We start from the raw sequence: 21,569 nt of genomic DNA on the forward strand, positions 1-21,569 counted from the left end.
GGGAAAAAAAGGTGTTGGGGAGCAGATTATCAAAGATATTGCATACAGGAAAGAAGCAAAATATTAGTTCAAATAGACAAAAGATGAGTAATTTAAGAGAGAATGGAAACTACCATAAATCCACAAATTATTAATATTATGTTATACAAATAACGAATACAATTCTTTATTGCAATGAGATGAATCAGGCAAAGTTCTCAAATATAATCTCATAAACAAATCCATAAAATAACACAAAAATAATTATAAAAGTTCAACTGTTAAAAGTTCTTCAAAAGTACTAATTATTTTCTATAAGGTGTCTTGTAAATAAAATATTAAATTAAAATGTAGAAACTATTGTAGTTTTCTTGTGTCATTCTCTATGATAAAGAAGCTTAAATTAATTGTTGTTAGTTAATCATGATGATAAATGAAAAATTGGCCAAAATTATTGGGCACATTTTATAGGACTGCTAAATTCGTGTTTAAGAAAACAATGAATTCGCATATGAAAATAGAGATGGATATTGAACCAATATAAAAACAAATTGACATTTTTTGTTTTTCTTATAAACTTGCATATTCAAGCTTTGTGTTTAAACAGTCATGCAATGACTTTTTTTTTTTTTAGTAAATACAAATTTTATTGAAATAATCTTATTTGCTTTCTAAAATATATTTTCTGTCAATATACATTTTTATTGCTTTGGCTGACAATCTAGTATATTTTAGTACACTATGGAATATTTTAAATGTAGTGCTATATCAATATACCAAATATAGCTATGGTATATTTAGAATGTAGTACTATATAAACATACCAAGTACAACTATAAGTATACTTTAGTATATTTGCGGTATATTAAATTGGTATATTTTATTAATAATACTGCACTGGTTTGCTTTCATTTAAAATGGGTAGCGAGTATATCACAGTCGAGCTGACTCGATTGTAGCTTTCTTACTAGTTTTTTTGAACACATTTATCGTAAATACAAATTTTATTGAGATAATCTTATTTGTTTTTAAAATATATTTTCAGTCAATATACAAGTTTTTTGGGCTTTTTTATTTATATGCTCTGTAAATTGACATTTTTTTGGTATTAATACTTTATTTCTCGTATGCTTTAGTGACGTTATCGAATATGCTTTTTGTGTGAAATTAATTTAACCCCACAGCAAAAAACATTTCCAGTCTTTGCCATTGGCTCAGCATCGTTTTTCAGAGCATTCAAATTGTGTGTGTGTGGGGATTACTAACGTTTTGCTTAAACTGTATACAATTTTCTCGTATTTATTTTCTTTATTTATTTAGGCACTTTAATTCCCAATGGTGTATTTTTCTTTAGTCGCATTCATGTGTTTTTATTTCTGGGTTCGTTTTGTGTTTGCTGCAATGCATACCAATTAATTTTTCCTCACAATTGCCGACGGATGCGATTTTCAATTAAATTAGTAGGGCAGGAAAAGAGAGAGAGAGAGAGGAGTGAGAAGTGTGTGAGGGGGATTGGGTTGGTTTTTGGCGCAACAATGTTGCAAATGAAAGTGTAAGGGGCGTGGGAGGGAAAGATTCAAATAAACAAGCGGCTGAATGGAAAGCAAACAAAATGCTATTAAATGTGCACAAACAGGGCACAGAAATGCAAATATTTAACCTTGATGCTAGTTACACACGTGAGTGTGTGTGTGTGTGTGTGTGTGTGAGTGTGTTGCAAGTTGAATGGCCTTTTTACTTGTGTCGTGAGTCACCCTCCGAACAAAACTATAGAATGCATTTTGTATTGATTCGTAAGAGAAAAAGAATCAAAGAGAGAGAAAGAGAGAGAGCGCAGATATTACGTTCTACTTTTGTTGTATATATTTTCTTTTTGTTTAAATTCAATTTTAGTGCATTGCACTTTTTGCCGACGTCAACGCCACGCCGGAAGTGCGGCCAGGCAGGAAGGTGAACAAGCGAGGGGTGCGAGGGGAGGGAACTTGCAACGTGCAACGTTAAAGGGCGGCGCAGACAGTTTGGCAACAGTTGCAGTCATCAACTGTTTTTGTTGTTCGTATTGTTTTGGGCATATTGCCAGCGTTTTCAGCATATATATATTCTTTCAGTACTATATTCTTTTCTTTGCTTCCTTTTCTTGTCGCTTTGTATTTATTTGGGCACATTTCATGCTTGATTCAACAGCAGTAAAAATAAAATACGTTTTTCTACACTCATTTAGTTCTTCTTTTGCAATTTGTGTAGCTTCTTCCGAAACCTTTCAAAATGAAATTGTTATTGTAAGCATCGCATGCTAAACGCAATGCAACAAAATTACTTAATCGTTTGTATAGACCTCGATACAATGTAATCAACAATTGGCCAATTCAGCTGTGCTCCCAAATGGGACACCTCAGTGTGTGTGTGTGTGTGTGTGTGTGTGTGTGTGTGTCTGTCTGCAAATTTAATTAAGGTGTTATTACCCTTTGTGTATAGTCAACACCTTGCAGGCGTCACAAACTACTATGCTATAAGAGAAAAAGCTAATTTCCAGAAAAGCATTTTTTCCTGGAACTCACTTAAAAGGCGGCACAAGCTAAACGAAGGTGGAGCTCAAAGTCAGAGTCAGACGCAGAGTCGAGTCTCTGGAGTTGAAGCTGTTTGCTGCTGCTCTCGCATTTCAATTTAATGACTTATTTCAAGGGAGTCATGTAGCCAAAAGGTTTGTTTTGTTCAACAGAATTGTGATTACAGCACACACAAGCGACCGTGTTGTGCCCTGGGCTGGGGCAACTAGTTAATGAGCTTATAATGGAAATTGCCATGCATATTTACAAATAAACTTGCCTCGTTTGCTACCACAATTTCATCAAATAATATTGCTTTCTCTCCGCACTGTTGCGATACAAGATTTATTTGTAATTAAACATGGCAACTTCGATTGCAAGTTGCCGATAACTCAAGTTAATTAACAAAGTGTGCACTTAAAAGGATTGATTGTAAGCTTTCTGTTCAGCTAATTGCACAAGAATTTGTTGCAGATTTATTTGGCTTTATTTTAAATGTATGCACAGCGAAATTATTAACAAAATTTTGTGTACTTTCAAAGGCAATTTTCTTAAAATAATGCTAATTGAATTGAATTGAAAAGAATTTGAAATCACAAATTTTACTAAGAAATTTGTGTGCAGAAATTTGATAAAGGCAAGTTTGTGATGCAAATAAAAATGATTCAATTTATTCTAATTACTAAAACTATTCAATGTATGCAAGTCACTTTGGCATATTATTTTCTTAAGTTTTGGCAACTAATATATTTTGTTTTGCTAATCATTAACTTACTTGTGATAAGTACAACTTTATTTAACTTCATGTGGTATGAATCAATCTGCTAATTGGCAGTGTGACTGCTTGTGGCATAATTGCTAATATTACAATATTTCAAACGTGTTTTAGTCGAAATTTCTTTTCAAAATATTTATAAACTTAAATTTGTGGTTCAAATTGAAATTTCTTCGAAATAAAGAATTCGAAATATCACATCTTAAATATATAAAATAATAATAAAACAAGTAAAAAAGCTACAGTCGAGGGTGTTCGACAGTGATATACCCTTTACTTATTTTTAATAAAAGCAAAACATACCAAATTAACATATCATATACATACTAAAAAATACCGAGGGCTATATTTGGTATATTGATAAAGGACTACATTCAAAATATATACCAAAACGTACAAAATATACCATATTGCCAGCCCGATTGCCTTAGGCAAAAGCATTTCCTAAATAACTTCTCCAATTTTTATCCGATCGATATCAAATATGCAGAAATCATAAAGACTATAATAAGAAAGATGTTACATGGCTTATCTGATTATTTTTACTACATTATAAACATAAGATCAAAGAAAATTTTCTAAACATATACTGGCTTCTTCATTTGAATGTTTAAATTTATGTTTAGCATTGTAACCACCAATTTGTAATCATCAACTATCGTCTGACTCGTGAGTAGCACACAACTTTATTAGCTTCGATGTGGTGTGAATCACTTTGGTAATCGAAGCCAGTCGACAAACGATTTGTTCACTCTTAAGGTGCTTCTCTCTCCGACTCTGACTCCAACTCCGACTCAGACTCAGACAGAGCTCAGTTATCATTATCGCTGAATTTCCAATTAGCGGCAACTGCTTTCAGCCAGCTGCATGCGTCTGGCCAGCCACTTTTGCCTTCTCCACAGTCAACTTACAGTAGGCGTGTCACCAAATGCCCATGTTAACACATAATTTGTAGCTGCCTCCAACAAGGAGACCGGCAAACGAGTCTTTTCGAGTCTTCGACTCCAAAGGTATCGCGTTACCTGTGTGCGTGCCGCGACAAGACTTGATGCCATGTCTGGGGATCGCAAGGTTTGTCTGTCTGTCTGGCTACTGTGCTTACCCTTTGTGTATTCTTTCTTTCTTTGGGTTTTTGTGTTGCCTTGATCTGGGTCTGCACATGATATGCAAATATTGGGCGAGTGTTGGCACGAGGTACAGCAAAAAGAAAAAAAAATGTGCGTAATGACTTTATTTATGGGAACGGCGGCGTTCAACGTTTTGCTGGACAGGCAGACAATCGCCCTCGAGGTGCAATCCCGCCAATATTTGCATTTAAAAGTCAGTTTTCAAGCGAGTGAGATGACAGCCTCTTGTTCTCGCCTTCAAGCGTACGAGTATTTGTTTAAGGGGACGCAACTCTGTCTGTATCTCTTTTGTAAGTGTTGACAGTCCTTTCGGGCCAATAAATAAGTGCTGCATTAATGAGTTTTCTCGGAAATTCGTAGAGATTAAAAATTATATAGGATGAATAAAGCATGTAGGGATCTGTTACGAATTTAAATAGCCAAACAACAGCTCAATTAATCATTGTCTGCTCAATTTCTCAGTGTCAACAAAAATGGGGACATCGCTTGACATTTTCCCAAAATGCAAAACCACAATGGGGGCAACTTGAAATTGTTGGCTGAAATTGTTCCTGTTTCCCATTTGCCAAGTAGCATTTCCCTCTTTTTTTCCCAATTCATATTTGATGAAGCACTTCGCTAGGCCTCTTGGCCACTGCCGGAAGTATTAGACGAACCCTCAGCGACAGAACCAGAATCGGAATCGGAATCAACATCAGCATCAGATATAGGCGCCGTTACAAAAACAAACCCTAAAATGCTCGCTGCCTGTGCCCCTTTGGCTTGGCTTCTATTTTATTCGGAAATGCCAGTTGTGGTCGACTACCTGAATGTGTAAGTTAACAGACAAAACATTTCGAAACCCAAACAACAAATCCCACAAGTCCAAAATGCAGACTCAGCGTCTGACCAACTTCCTGCACGCGCCGAGTGCACCTGCAAACATTCCAAGAAGACCCAAGCCAAGTTGCCCAATACATCCGCCACATGCCGGTGCAAGCAATTCCAAGAATAAGAAGCATTGCACCCAATTCACCAACCAAAGCAGCGCTGTCAACGCCGCTGCTGAAACTCGCAGCTTTATATAGGGCTAGCTTTAGAATTAGTCTTTAGTCTCTAATTTGATTTCAATAAAGAACGGTTCCAATCGGAATCTTAATCAAATATATTTTTGTTATTATTTTTAAATAAATAATTAACTGGCGCCCGAGCAGGGACCGGAAAGTTCGCGTATCGATAGTGCAAAACCGTATCTAAGTGCGCCAAAGAACATTTTCGGTCAAATCGCGTTACGATAGAGCAAAACCGTATCTAAGTGCGTGAAAACGAATAGTGCATCGACAGAACAAAACAGTTTCTAAGTGCGCAATTCAAGTTATTATCCCAATAGAGGCTCGTGATAATTAATCACTGGGAAATAACAATCAGCCAATCGGACATTAATTTGACGAAGTGCAACTAAGCCAAAAGGACGTTAATTCGACCAAGTGCGACCAAAGCAATTAAATTTGCAAAACCTTCTCGACTATTAAATTAGTCAGTTGAAGGAACAGTTCAAGCAATCTCGGCAATTAAGTTAGCCAACACAAACCTGTACCAAGCCATTAAATTAGCTAGTGTAACAGGTGAGATTGTGAGAACTGCATCGGTGGACCACATATTCTGCAAGATCCGTTCTCAGAATACTCTCCAGAAGGTATGGATCACGGAGCCCCAGTAGCAGCTGCAAAAGGAACAACCCCGTCCCATCAGGAAAGGTGGCCACATCATTGCTAATGTAAGTTAGATATAAGAAATTTTACAAAGAAAAGAAAACAAAAACGGAAATAAAAACATAAAGCAAAGTGTAAAATACACAAGACTCCAAGGAGTCCATATAGAATATAGCAAATCGCAAGCAAATAAATAAAACTAAAAGCGAAAAGCAAAATTTTGAAAAAATATATAAGAAAAGAAACAAATTATTGCAAAGTAAACAAGACTCAAAAGAGTCCATAGTAAAAGAGTAAATAACATAAATAAGCGTAAAGCGATAAATCAAACAAAAGATCACAACGGTGATATAACTTATTCCAACTTTGCGATTCCCAAGGACCCTCCAAAGTAGAAGGAAAAACCATCCACTGGTTATAAACTTTAATATAAAACAAAAAAAAAAAAAAAAAAAAAATAGCTTTTAAATTTCATCTTATCGCTTATGGCCAATCGTCATAACTTAATTCGACCCCCCATACTAAATCCAGAAGAAATAGAACAAGTGAACGAAGCACAAAGACAACGTTCAATTGAGAGACAAAACAATAGGCATTTAGAACATCAACAAAACAGACCCACAATGAACGAAGATAACAGAGCCGCTCTAACAGCCGCTATAAGCGAAATATTAGCCGAACAATTGCCAATATTAATAAGACAACATACCAATCCTGTAGAAGATTTTCTAAGTCTCCCAGATCATGTTATTGCGCCAGAACATCAAAGAAATTTGACAGATCTTGACAGAGTACCCGACATAGCAAAAGGTTTGCGTGAGTTTAGTGGAAACCCAGAAGAATTTAGCTCATGGAAAAAAGTGTAGAGCGTGTTTTACAAGCATATAACTCATACCAAGGTACGCCCAAATATCATAATATCTTGCACACCATCCGAGACAAGATAACGAAAAGTGCAGACCAAGCTTTAGAAGCATATAAGGTACCGCTTAACTGGGATGCCATGTGCAGATGTCTTTCACTACATTATGCAGATAAACGAGACATAGCAACCCTAGAATATGAAATGACTACATTAGTACAAGGTCCGAATCAATCAGTGGAAGATTTCCACAAAGACGTATACAGACACTTGTCTCTAATTTTAAATAAAACGAGTAGCATGGATATTGACAGAAACGGGGAAGCAATGTTGACAAAATTATACAGAGACAAAGCGCTAGACACTTTCATTCGAGGGCTACAAGGTGACTTGCCTCGGTTATTAGGCATGAAAGAACCAGCAGACTTACCTACCGCACTACATCTCTGCTTAAAATGGAAAATCAAACCTTTAGGTCGAAACATGCCACTTTTAAAGGACATCCGACACATTTTAGAAACAGTAATGGTAAACCCATACCAGCCCCACGGAATGTCATCTTCTCAAACAGACAACCACCACCAATCCCTTTCAGACAACAACAGCCACGACAATACTTACACTACGGACAACTACCACCAACTCCACTACCAAGACAATATTTCCCAAATTCTGGGTATCAACCAATTGCCAACCCACGGCAATACACTGTTGCCACAACCTCTCAACAGGTTGCCCCACCTAGGCCAATGGCCCCGAAACCGCTACCGCGTCCAGAACCAATGGATGTGGATTCCAGCGTTCAAACGAAATTTGTCAACTACATGAACAGACCACGATTCGAAGCTGGGAAAAGACCCCCCGGTCCTATACCAGACGGACAGAAACGACAGAGAAACTTTAACATACAGACAAACAACGACGAAATAACAGAACCTTCGACAGAAACTTACGATACCACAACTAACTATGAACAAGCAGTCGCTGAATACGAGACTCACGCAGACGTAGAACAAACAATAGAAGAATACGTAGAGCAAGTAGACCAATATGACAACAACTATGAAGATGACACTTGCGAATTTTATGACTACTCTGCACTAAATTTTTAGAGTAAAGAGTTCCTCTCTCCCATACTTTACTTGTAGATTGAGGAACGGCCAAATAATTAGAATTCTCATTGACACTGGATCCAATAGAAATTACATCAAGCCGAAATTTGTAGAAAACCCCACTCCAAATAAAAACCCTTTTCACGCCGTCTCGATAGGAGGTAATACACTGGTAACACACCACAAAAATGCCAACTTGTTCAATATAACAGATGTTGAGGTGAAATTTTTCTTATTAAAAGATCTAGAAACTTTTGATGCTATTTTAGGAAACGACACCTTAAAGGAATTAAGAGCAGAAATAAATCCAAGTAAAAACCTAATGGTAATCAGAAACAAGATAAAAATCCCTTTAAAAGAACAAATCTTCGAAGCAGTAAATACAATAGTACCAAGAACAAGCCACCTGTCAGAAACACAGAAAACAAATCTAAACCAACTCTTAAAAAAATTTCCAAACCTCTTCGCCAATCCAAATCAAAAACTGACCTACACAACCAAGGTACAAGCAACAATAAGAACATCAACCGACACCCCTGTATATTCCAAGTTCTATCAGTATCCAATGTCACTGAAAGATGAAGTGAATAAACAGATAAAAGAACTTTTAGAAGATGGAATAATTCGACCGTCTCGGTCCCCATACAATTCTCCCGTATGGATCGTACCCAAAAAAGCTGACGCTTCAGGAAAAAGAAATATCGCGTCGTAATAGACTATCGCAAAATAAACAGAGTAACCATTGCAGACAAATACCCTATTCCTGAGATAGGTGAAGTACTTGCACAGCTAGGCAATAATAGAGTATTTTCGGTTTTAGACCTTAAAAGTGGTTTTCATCAAATCCCTTTGAAACCTTCCGATATAGAAAAGACCGCATTCTCCGTCAATAACGGAAAGTATGAGTTTACACGACTCCCATTTGGTCTCAAAAACGCGCCCGCTATATTTCAGCGAGCTTTGGATGACATACTTCATGAACATATCGGTAAGATATGTTTCATTTACATAGACGATATCATCATATTTAGTAAAGATGATGAATCCCATTACAAGAACTTGGAGTTAATTTTTCGAACTTTACAAGATGCCAACATGAAATGTCAGTTAGATAAATGCGAGTTCATGAAGAATAAAGTCGAATTTCTAGGTTTTGTAATTTCCGATAAAGGCATCGAAACAAATCCAAATAAAGTCGCAGCGATAGCCAACTATCCCTGCCCTAAAACACTAAAAGAGCTGAGATCTTTTCTTGGACTCTCCGGCTACTACCGAAGATTCATACAAAGTTATGCTAAGTTAGCAAAACCCCTTACGTCTCTTTTAAGAGGGGAAGATGGACACGTGTCCAAAAACAGGTCATCAAAAAAACCAATTACTCTTGACTCCGAAGCATTGAAGGCTTTTCAAAAACTACGAAGTTGTCTTATTTCAAAGGAAATAATTCTTCGCTATCCAGATTTTACTAAAGAATTTCACTTGACAACGGACGCGTCTAATTACGCAATAGGAGCAGTCCTATCGCAAGACAACCAACCAATTTCATTCCTATCGAGAACACTAGCAAAAGCAGAAGAAAACTATGCAGCTAACGAAAAGAAATGCTGGCCATCATCTGGTCACTTAAAGCTCTCAAAAATTATTTATATGGGAAAGCAAAAGTCAAAATATTCACCGACCATCAACCCCTTACACATTCCTTGAGCAGTTGGAACGGAAATGCTAGAATTAAAAGATGGAAATCCTACTTAGAAGAATATGACTACGAAATATTCTACAAACCAGGAAAGGAGAACGTCGTAGCTGACGCACTCTCGAGAATATCAACTGATCAAATCAATTCCATAGCCTCAACTCAGCATAGTGCAGAAAGCTCAAGTCACGAACTAATACCCAGTATGGAAGTCCCCATTAATGTTTTCAAGAACCAAATATTTCTTAACAAATCAGATAAATCCGACTACATATTCTCTATACCATTCCCCACGTTCCATCGACACGAAATATACAAAAAGGAATTTAACGATAAAGAATTAGTAGAAACACTTAAAAAATACCTCAACCCTTCGGTTATAAATGGCATCCAAACAACTGAGGATATAATGGGGAAAATACAACTATTATATCCTAAATATTTCAAAACGTCAAAACCCGATTCTCTCAATCCATGACTGTAGACCTCACCAACGAATCTAGACAAGAGGAGGAAATCCTCAAAATCCACAATAGAGCACACCGCAGTGCCGAAGAAAATAAAATTCAATTAGCAGAAAAATTCTACTTCCTAAAATGAAACAAAAATAAGCAACATAGTAAGGCAATGCAAAATTTGTAAGGAATCTAAATATGACCGACATCCCCTAATCCAGAAATAAAAAACTCCAATACCAGAATATCCCGGTCACATCATTCACATCGACATTTACTCAACCAAAGGCCATTTAGTTCTTACAGCAATAGATAAATTCTCAAAACTAGCACAGGCACGCATAATCAATTCAAAAGCAATAGAAGACATTCGAACACCACTTAGGGACATTATTTTCTATTATGGAGTTCCTAAGTTCGTTGTAATAGATAATGAGAAATCTCTCAACTCAAGGTCCATAAAATTCATGCTTGAGGATCAGTTAAATATTACAATTTACACTGCGCCACCATATAAGAGTACAGTTAATGGACAAGTAGAAAGGTTCCATTCGACACTTTCCGAAGTAATGAGATGCTTACAGAAAGAAAACCACCATAGAACTTTCGAAGAGCTCCTGGATAGAGCTATATACGAATATAACTACTCTTTCCACTCCACAACCAAAAGCGACCATTAGAGGTATTCTTTGGAAGGAGAGTCACGACAAACCCAGACCAGTACGAACAGGCCAGACAAGACAATATTGACAAACTTAAGATCGCACAAAATAAAAATTTACAATTCCACAACAAAAGCAGAAACGAAATAATAACTTATGAGCCAGGACAAGAAATATATGTAAAAGTAAACACTCGTTTAGGTTCAAAACTTTCCCCAAGATTTAAGAAAGAATTAGTTAAAGAAGATAAAAATACAAACATTTTAACAGAATCTGGAAGAATCGTACATAAAAGTAACATCAAATCATAATATTCGCAGGGTATTACTATGGACAATAACGGAAGCTACAATGGACATTACAAACTACACGAACGTTCAGACAGTGACCATTCATAGGGACTGGGAAAGTTACAGACATCCTCAACAAAATTAGTACATGTAATAGACCTTAATCAAATCCAGGAAGCACTAGACCTACTTAACAGTCACACTGAAGAGGGCCTAAAGCGTAGTCCGCTATATTCAACAATACATCATGAGTTAATCGCTACCACTAACGCACTCAAAACAATAACAGATTCCCCAAATAAACGAAAATCTAGGTCACTAAATTGGTTAGGTACAGGTTGGAAGTACATAGCAGGTAACCCAGATCATGACGATCTCGTCATGTTAAAGGAAAATATCAATAATCTCATCAGTAATAATAATCAACAGGTTATAGTTAATACACAACTGGAGCAAAGAATTAACAAACTTACGTCCTTATCGAACTCCCTAACTAATTCAATACAAAAAAGTAGTTTTCTTAGTAACGAGGTAGCCATTAGCCTTCATAATGAAATCCGATTATTAAAAGATGAAATAGTAAATATCAAATATGCCACTCAGTGGGCCAAATTAAATATAGCAAATACTCTTTTACTAAATGAAAATGAACTAACAGAAATTGGAGAAATATTTAGAAAAGGCAATATGCCACCATTGTCAATCGAAGAGATAATGGAATTTTCCGATATATCAATGCTTCATAATAAAACTACACTTTTGTATATTGTCAAAATTCCTAACCTAGAAGAAATTGAATATCAAAATATTTTATTAAAACCAATAGTAAAAAATAACGCAATTGTACACTTAGAAATAAGTCAACTATTTTTGTATAATGATATAGTATATGGCATACCAAAAAATTGTAAAACCTACTTAAACATAAAAGTTTGCGACAAAAAGAATGTTATTGATGTAAGCCAAACACATTGTATTCCGAAACTAGTTAAGGGAGAGAGAGCACTGTGCAGTTTCAGCAACGCGGATCACATCCCGGAGATAGAGGAAATCGACAATGGTCTAATTCTCCTCAACAACTTCAACGGCAATTTGGTCTGGAATGGAACCGGAAATCATCTGGAAGGGTCATTTCTAATTCACCTAATCAACGATTCCATGCAAATCAAAGAGCGGCTATTCAACAATATGGAGCCAGTCATTATGCAACCAAAAGTGCCAATCTCACAAATAACAGCCGAAGAAACTGAACGTTTAAGGATTTTATCCCTAGAAGCACTGGAGGCGCTTCATCTCAATAACACCAACAAGCTGCAATACATACAGACGCATTCCATGGTCAACAGCATTACAATGTTAACGCTCTTCGGTGTCATCCTGATAACAGCGTTAGGACTTCACGCTTGCAGTCGGAAGAAGAACACCATTACCCTTCAACTTGGACCAACACCAGCTCCATCAGAAACATTGAAGCCACCACTCCGCAAGCAAGAAGATTTACAGAAAAATCCACTGCCTCAATTCAACAACATCCCATACTTTTGAGAAATAAAAATTGCTTGAGGACAAGCACGAATTAGAGGGGGAAGAGTTAACAGACAAAACATTTCGAAACCCAAACAACAAATCCCACAAGTCCAAAATGCAGACTCAGCGTCTGACCAACTTCCTGCACGCGCCGAGTGCACCTGCAAACATTCCAAGAAGACCCAAGCCAAGTTGCCCAATACATCCGCCACATGCCGGTGCAAGCAATTCCAAGAATAAGAAGCATTGCACCCAATTCACCAACCAAAGCAGCGCTGTCAACGCCGCTGCTGAAACTCGCAGCTTTATATAGGGCTAGCTTTAGAATTAGTCTTTAGTCTCTAATTTGATTTCAATAAAGAACGGTTCCAATCGGAATCTTAATCAAATATATTTTTGTTATTATTTTTAAATAAATAATTAACTTGTATGGCAAAGAATGTGTGTGTTAGTGTGTGTGTGTGTGTGTATGTGTGTTGTATTTGTGAGGAGATTTGCGCGTGTTACCCTGTAGGGGTTTTTTCCATTGTTGTTGTCGCTGTGTCGTTGTCTGATTGTGACTGCCACGCGCTACATTCAAACCCCAAAAAAACAAGTCGAAAAAAAAAGAAAATCGAAAAAACGAAAACAAGTAAGCAACGCATTTCCTTTTGACAGGACCTCGTGAGCGCGTCGTCGCCTTTGATAAAGTGTGCTTGAATATTTCATGCAATAGCGAACAGACACAATGTTGTGTGCTCTTCACTTCTATTGTATTCCTTAAATTGCCTGCTAAATGCTTAGTTTCAATTTACATAATCATTTTTGTAGGGGTTGCCCGCAGTTCCCCAGAATACTAAACTATACCAAATAAAACAAGAAATTCGTATAATTTAATAAACATTTTTTGCCGTTGCATACTTTAATATGGGGTGTTTTAGGAAAAGGAATTCACCGGAAAGTGTCACAGATATTACTTAATTGAATATATATTCAGCAAAAGGGTGTCTTTTCGAATAGGGGATATTGAGGAATAATATAAAAATTATAAAATTTTAAAATTAAAAAAAAAAAAATAACTTTTTCCTAATGTTTAACAGATGTTTTAATTATCGGAGAAATATACCAACAAAATATGGAAATATTTCTTATTTATTGTATATTCGGTATATATATCAGTATTATAAAAAAAATTAAAGATATTATTTGATTTATTTGTATACAAAGTTGTTAATTATAAAGTAGTATTTAGGGACAATAGAAATTTCTTTTAATCATAAATTGATGAAGAATATTAATTTTTATTAAAATTAATAGAAGTTGGTCTTTTATACCTCATTGAAATACATAAACTGAGTATAATTTATAGCTCTATAAAGAGAACTCGATTGGTAATTATTTATTCAAATTGTTATTCAATATTTAATGCAGTCCTCTCACATTATTCGGTGTAAATTTAATATTCATCAAAATTTGATTTGTGTTTGCTTTGAATTTCCACCATACACAATTTCCAGTAGCTATTTGGCTAGCTGACAGTCTGCAGTTGAGGGAAATCCATCAAATTGCCGACTTTATAGCATTCCTTATATTATTTATGAGCTGTTCGTTGATGTTTCACTGTAAACGCCCACTCAAGAGAGCGCGCGTTGTTTGCCATTCACTTTCGACGCCTTCGAGGGTCTGCGACTTTTTAACGACATTTTCTTTTGTCAACATATATTTGTTTCTCACCTCTTATCAGCGGATCGCATCTTAATTGCAATTAGCTATGAAAATGTCTAGTCGTAAAACGGTACAGACTCTTCCCTCTCCCTCTCTCTCTCTCTTTCTATCTCTGCATGTCTGTTATCTATCTGCGATCTACTAATCAGTTGTCTACTGGTCCAGCTACCACAAAACAAATTATCAAGTGCTGACATTTGCATAACTAGCTGTGCTTTGCTTTGCTTTGCCGCTAATAAACCTATTGGTTGGCTATAACAAGCTGGAAAAACGAGCGAAAGAGAGAGAGAGAGAGAGAGAAACATCTTGTTGTATATAAATCATTTAACATTTTGTATGGGACCCTTTTTTTGTTGGTTATGTTGTAATTTCAGTCTGTCTCCGAGTCGAGTTTTGAGTTTCGAGTTTACCGCAAAACTAAATTATTTCTTTGTTTTTATTAATTTGATTGGCTGGCATTTTGCAGCGTGTTAAAAATTCATTAAAAATTCGCAGCGTTTTTCTATTAATCAAAACAAAAGCGGATTTTTTTCATGTTCAAATCAATACGCAATACACAAATTGTTTAGTGGCACTTAATTAAATCTAAAAATGATAAAGCGAATACGAAATCAACTTAAAGAGCAACTTTAAAAAGAGTTGAAGTTCGAAGAGTTGGAAAATGCCGAGCGTTCTCGTATATGCGCTACATTTTGGCATAAATGAATAAATTACTTTGCGTAGTCTTTACGGAATTTATATGCTTTAATATGTATTTATGCATCCATTCAAATGATTGATGCGTAATACCAAGCAGAAGGCAGACAACAGCAACAAAAAATGAGACAAATATTATTTGCCGCAACGAATTTAAAATGCTCTCTTAGGCATTTGAATTAAAAAGTTCTGACTAAATTATTTGCATATTTCAAAATAAATATATATTTTTATTCATGACTTTGATTGATGGCCAAACGAAATGATATTTCAAAAATATTTGAATATACTCGTAAAGAGCTTAAACTTTGCTAAAGTTTTGTTGATTTTCCTGAGCCATAATTAAGGTAAATTTCGTGATATTTTTTGGCACGCCCACAAGGGATCTTGAGGCACAGTTTTGCAGCCACTCCTCGCCATATCTCGACATATCTCGGAGCAATTTAAAATCGATTAAAAATCGACGCCCGAGACCACCTGCTGTGCACTTGGATTGTGTTGGATTTCGTTGCAGAGTCGCTTCTTTTTGTTGTTTTTTGTTTTCCCCCCGTCCCGCTTCTTCATCAATAATTTTGGACAAAAGCTCAAGGCGTTGGCCCAACATTGTTTATTAGAATTTTAAATGTAGGCAACATTTTAACAAGTTTCGGTAGCACAACGAAAAAAAAAAAAAAAACAGGCCTCAATTTTGTTTATTTCGTTTGTGTATTTTAGCTTTTTTTATTTTTATTTATTTTTGTGTATTCACAAAAGGGGCTGCGCGGTATTAAATTAACGCGTGCCTGGCAGCTCTTTTGTGATTGTCATAAATATTTGAAAAGCTTGATCCAAAAAGTGCTTAAATATTTCGGTTATTAACTGCATGTGCTCAATGCCACCACAAAAAAAACAAAACCAAAAACCAAATCGAACAAATAGATAAAACGTTGTCAAAGTAAACGACTACAAAAATACGCTCTAAATGAAAGTATGACAAACTTTTATGGGACAGTAATAGAAAGGAAATTAATCAATGAAATTTATTATTCAACGATTTGAATTTGGAATATTGATTGGCTGAAGGTATTCACATACTTTCCTTAATTAAATATATTCATTTAACTCACTTATAGGGTATTCAGCCATTTCCTAATAAAGCTTTAATTGACGCGTTTTTTTTTCTTTATTTTCGTAGTCAATAGATAGACAATATTTCGATTCATATTTTCGTTTTTTATTGATTTTCGTTGGCCAATGGCATGCAATTAAAATTCATGGCATTTTACGAGTATTTACTAGCTCTTCACCCGCACCAATAGACAGACAGAGAAGCAAACGAAATTGTTTTGTCTACTTTTTGATTCATGCTCATTCACATTATTTGGCTAAAATGCACATAAAACACATTTTGAATTGGCATTTTCTTTGACCACATTCGGATGACCACATACGAATATCAATTTCAAAAATTTATGAGCAATCATTTTCATGTTTTTCCTTTATTAATATTCCAATATTTACAGCATGAACTATGCATAAAAAAGGCAGAGTTATGAATGTTGATAAAATTTTGCCCAAACCATAATTAAAAACAGATTGAAAGTTGTTCCTCCCCTTTCACATTTTTTTCTTTCACGATATTTTTAGGTCTCTTGTGGCAAAGTCATTAATTAATGCTTAGGGGGTTTGGGGTTTGTCATCTCAAAGTTTTATTAAACTTGAAGCAGAACGAAGCTTATTGATGAGTAAGGTCAAGTGAGACGACAGGACTTTGCCGAATGGTTTTGCTGTCAGTTTGTGTTGTGCGGCTGAGCAGAAAGCTGCAAAGTAGAATTTAATTTGCACTCGTTAACACACAAATGTTTCTGGCACTTTGGCTGCATTAATTTCGCCAAGCATTTGTGTTTGACTTTGACTTGAAGTTGTTCTATGTTCTACTTTGTATTTCCTTTTCATAGATTTATATTTCCTTATACAGAAATATGAAAGTTTTAATAATTTTTAATCAATCCGATAGCAAACTTATTCGGCACCATAATTTAAGAATAATTTAGACTGAACATTCTTGAAATAAGTTTTTTGTAAGAAAAATAGAATAAAAATCTTTGATTTTAGAGATTTCGAATTTCAAAACATGAATTGAAGCTTTAATTTTGAAGTTAAAACGTTGTTTTATGTTCTACTTTCTATTTCTTTATACAGAAATATAATAGTTTTAATAACTTTCAATCAATCCGATACCAAATTTATTCGGCACCATAATTTAGACTGAACATTCATGACATAAGTTTTTTGTTAGAGAAATAGAATAAGAATCTTTGATTTGAGATGATTTCGAATTTCAAAACATGAATTGAAGTTTTAATATTTTTTAGATTGAAATATTCTCAAATGCAAGATTTTTAATTCAAGTTCTGAAAACTGTTTCTCTCTTTCTCCTCATTGTGCACATTTATTTTCAAAATTGAAATATTCTTACAATAATTTCGATTTAATTTTGAAAAGATTCGAAGTGATAGATTTTTATTCATTTATTTATTTTCTCCCTTTTTGGTACTCCTCTTTTGTGTATAATACTTTTGAACTGTCTTTTCAAGTTTTAACTTTATAAAATTGAAATCTACTTATAATAACTTTTATTTCAGACTGAAAAGTTCTTCTAGTTTTCGAAACTTTTCTCGCTTTGTGCACAATTCTTTTCAACTGTCATTAGGAACACACTTGCGCAATCATTCAGACAATTTGTCAATGTTGCAGTCGATAATTAACATTGGCTTGTTAGAGGATCGTTAGATTAATGACAAGCATGTTCATTCAGCTGTCGCACTCTCCTTCTATCTTCCCTCTCTCTCTCTCTCTCTCTCTCTCTATGGCTGCAAAGTGCATTTGTTGAAGCTGAAATCCTCACGATAATTACGCGTAAAAAGCAAATAACAACTATTGTCAACACTACATCGAGCAAGTCACAAAATTGGAAACGTGAAACGGCCAATATCAAAAATAATAATAATAATATTCGGTTTGGGAATTTCTGGCGTCTGAGGCGGCGCCTGCGCAGCTGTTGTTAATTCCCTGTCACGTCCTGCCCTCGGACAGAACCTTTGTTAGGGTCTCAAAATGACAGGGTGCGTGCCAGGCCAGTCGAGTCGAGTCAGGTCTGTACTCCGTTGTAACCCGGGGCACATAAGTAGTACATTGGGTAATTAAAATAATGTCCGGAGTGAAAATTTTCAAGGGCGGCCATGTGTGGCACACATTTTTGTAGTACATGTTGCATTGGGGTGGAAATTATAACGAAATTTATGTTACTGACGAAACACAGTCAGCAAAAACGAAAAAAACCAGATGAAAAATAGTACGCTTAAATTGCAAAAGCCACAAGTCGAGGCAACATCAAAGGGCCACAGTAAAATTTCAAATGTGGCGCAGAATCCTTGACAGCAGTAATTCTGTCTCTGTCTCTTTCTGTCTCTCTCTCTCTCTCTCTTGCTCTCTCTCCCTCACTTCGTTTCACTCGTTGGTCGTGTGCTAAATATCTTGAATATTTGAAAATTTGCTGCTAATGTCATTAAAAAGTTTTTGCTTTGTGCAACATTTTGTGTTTGTCGCATGCACTTTGTGCACTGACAACCAATTAAAAATCTGAAAAGTTGACAATTTCCTTTTGATGGATCTAACAATGCTTCGTTTTTCTCTCTCTGTCTCTCTCTCTTTGTCTCGCACTCAGACTGTCTCTAGAGCATTTGTGAGAAGCCAGAGTTCAAGCAAACAAAAGCAAAAGCAAAAGCAAACAAATGTTGTGGCTGCAAATTTGATTTAAATAATAGAAACACAATTTGATTGTTCCTGCTGCTGTTTCTAATCAAAACTTTTGTGCTCTAGTTGCATAATTATTAAATTAAACTTCTCTTGAATAATATTATTACTACAGACAATATATTGACTTGTCTCTTGTCTTTCTCTTTACAGCCTGCCGTCATCAATAATAATAATAATAATGAATTGAATAACGAACACAACGCTCATGTATTATTCAAGTATAACGTGTATAGTACACAATTGAAACAACAACAAATAATAGAGAGAAGATACAAAGTTCCATTTACATTTCATAATTACAACAAGGAGGCAGCAAACTTCCTTGGCAGCGGCAACAAACGCGTGCCACAGCCCAAAAATGGTGGCACGACGTTGCCCGTTGGCGCCCACAGCGCGTTGCAGAATGTTGATGCTACTGTTGCTGCTGCAACTCAGCAACAGTCTGCTTGCAACAGCGCCAAACAGTTATGCCGGACTCAGTGCTGAGAATGCGGCCAGAATGTTGGCCGGCAGTCCAGGTGAATTAGAACAGCAACAACAACAGCAACAACAACAATCGCATTCGATTGAAGGAGGAGGAGCACACAGTGAAATGTCTCTGGTGTTGCCACACGATACGTATCCCGGTTTTAGCATTAAAAAGTTCAAGACACGTCCGTTGCATGCCACACAGAATGGCACAGCACAGCAACATCATCATGGCGCTGAGACAACAGCAGCTGCGTATCACATGCTGGACAGTGATTACTCCAAATATTTCACAGTGCTCGACGATGGCGTTGTGATGACCACGGCGGACATTTCGCCGCTGGTCAATCGACCTGTTCAACTTGTTGTCGTGGAGCAAACACCGAATGCCACGAATACGCACAGCCTGCAGCTCTTTGTGATGCATCGCAAGGACATGTTGCGTTTCTCCGGCTCGCTGCTCGATGCCAGCGGCGAGGTGCGTGAAAATCATCCAGCCGGCACTCGAGTACGCGGTGTTCCCCTCATGCAGGCTTTCAGCGGTTCGATACTCGATGAGGAGCTCGCGGAACCGAAAAAGGTGCGCTACACCATCATCGATGGCAATGTGGACGATGCTTTTGCGTTGCAGGAGCGACGTGCCAATCAGAATGTGCAGTTGAATGCCAAATCTTTGGTGATTGAGGGCGATGATGAGTCGGGAGTTTGGCTCGTTACAAATCGTCCGCTTGATCGCGAGGAGCGTGCTCACTATGATCTCTCGGTGGAGGCATCCGATGTGGATGGTGTGGACAAAACTGTGTCGAAAATACAAATCACAGTGCTCGATGAGAATGACAATCGTCCCATTTTCAAGTCACAGGATTACAAATTTGCCATTGCCGGTCAGAAGGCATCGAGCATGGAGAGCAACAATAGCATCACATGGCAACGATTCGCGATACTCGGCAAAGTGGAGGCCACCGATGCGGATGGTGATAAGATCGCGTATCGCTTGAAGTCGCCCAGCAATGTGGTCATCATTGTGCCACAGACAGGTGAACTAATGCTAGCCGGCGAACCCACATCGAATGAGCTGCTCCTCGAGGTGATTGCCCACGATCTGCGATACCCCAGCCTGCTCAGTGCTCAGCCAGCGAAGGTTCTACTCGAATTTCTGGCCCCCGAGCCGGTGTCGTTTATCATGCAGCATCTGGAGCACGATGCGGTCAATGCGCATTCGCATCATCGAGAGAAGCGTCGCGTGACCCGCGCCGTCCGACCAACGAAGCGGATTGAGTTCACCGAGGCCGATGGCGATACCGAGGGCAAATCGGTGTTCCAGCTGGAGAAGGAGACGGACAAGGAGACGTTCAAGATACGCGACGATAATCCCTGGGTGACGGTCGAAACAAATGGCGCGGTCCGTGTGAAAAAGAAGTGGGACTATGAGGAGCTCGGTCCCGATAAGACTATCGATTTTTGGGTCATCATCACGAACATGGGACACAACGGTGAGTAGTCCAGTAGCAAAAGCATTTTATTTTGTAATTAATACTAATTCAACAAATTTGTGCGGGAAAAGCAAAAACCAAAAACAAAAGTGTCAACTCTCTATGGCAACAAATCCTTTTTGAGGCAGCTGTGTTTGAAATGTCTTAATACTAAAGATAATCTCAGCTTTTCTCGTCATTTTTAACATGTGTATTTAATTATGCATGAATAAGTTGACATAGTTTTAAATTGGTTTGCTTAAGTGAAAGTAAATTCAATGGGGCTGAAAAAAAACTTGATAGGAATTATTGTTTAAATAAGAGTATTTATTTCCTGCAGACTTAATATATTTTAAATGATTTCTTTTAACAAAAATATGCTTTCTTCTGTGGATTATAAATATCTTTTTATGATCGAATATATCTTGAAAGGTTTTTTTTCTTTGTAGACTTAATATATTTGTAATTAATTTCACTTAACTAAGAGAGTATTTTTTGTGAGGAATATAAATATATTTTTGTGATAAGGTATAACTTGATATAAAAGTTTACTTTAATTTAAAGAGTTTGTTTTAAATAAGAGTGCATTTTTTTAAGGATTGTAATCTTACCTTTCTGACTTGATAGGAAATTCAATTTAAATACAATTTTATTGAATTAGTTTATCTTACATAGAAGCATTTTTCTGAGGGTATTTATACATTTTTCTGGC

The 21,569-nt window shown here is 36.5% G+C and overlaps 1 protein-coding gene across 15 annotated transcripts in view; it reads left to right on the plus strand.

Moving 5' to 3' along the window:
- Nucleotides 1-21,569, plus strand: part of LOC133850473 (neural-cadherin) — a 202,105-nt gene that overhangs the window by 53,344 nt on the left and 127,192 nt on the right. For all 15 annotated transcript variants that reach the window (XM_062286578.1, XM_062286577.1, XM_062286591.1 and 12 more), the window contains one exon: nucleotides 19,068-20,878. In XM_062286578.1, coding sequence (XP_062142562.1) covers nucleotides 19,276-20,878 — 1,603 coding nt within the window. In that variant the 5' untranslated portion in view covers nucleotides 19,068-19,275. The remainder of the gene's footprint in view (nucleotides 1-19,067; nucleotides 20,879-21,569) is intronic.

Source organism: Drosophila sulfurigaster, chromosome 2L (assembly GCF_023558435.1).
Source record: "Drosophila sulfurigaster albostrigata strain 15112-1811.04 chromosome 2L, ASM2355843v2, whole genome shotgun sequence".
Lineage (NCBI taxonomy): Eukaryota > Metazoa > Arthropoda > Insecta > Diptera > Drosophilidae > Drosophila > Drosophila sulfurigaster.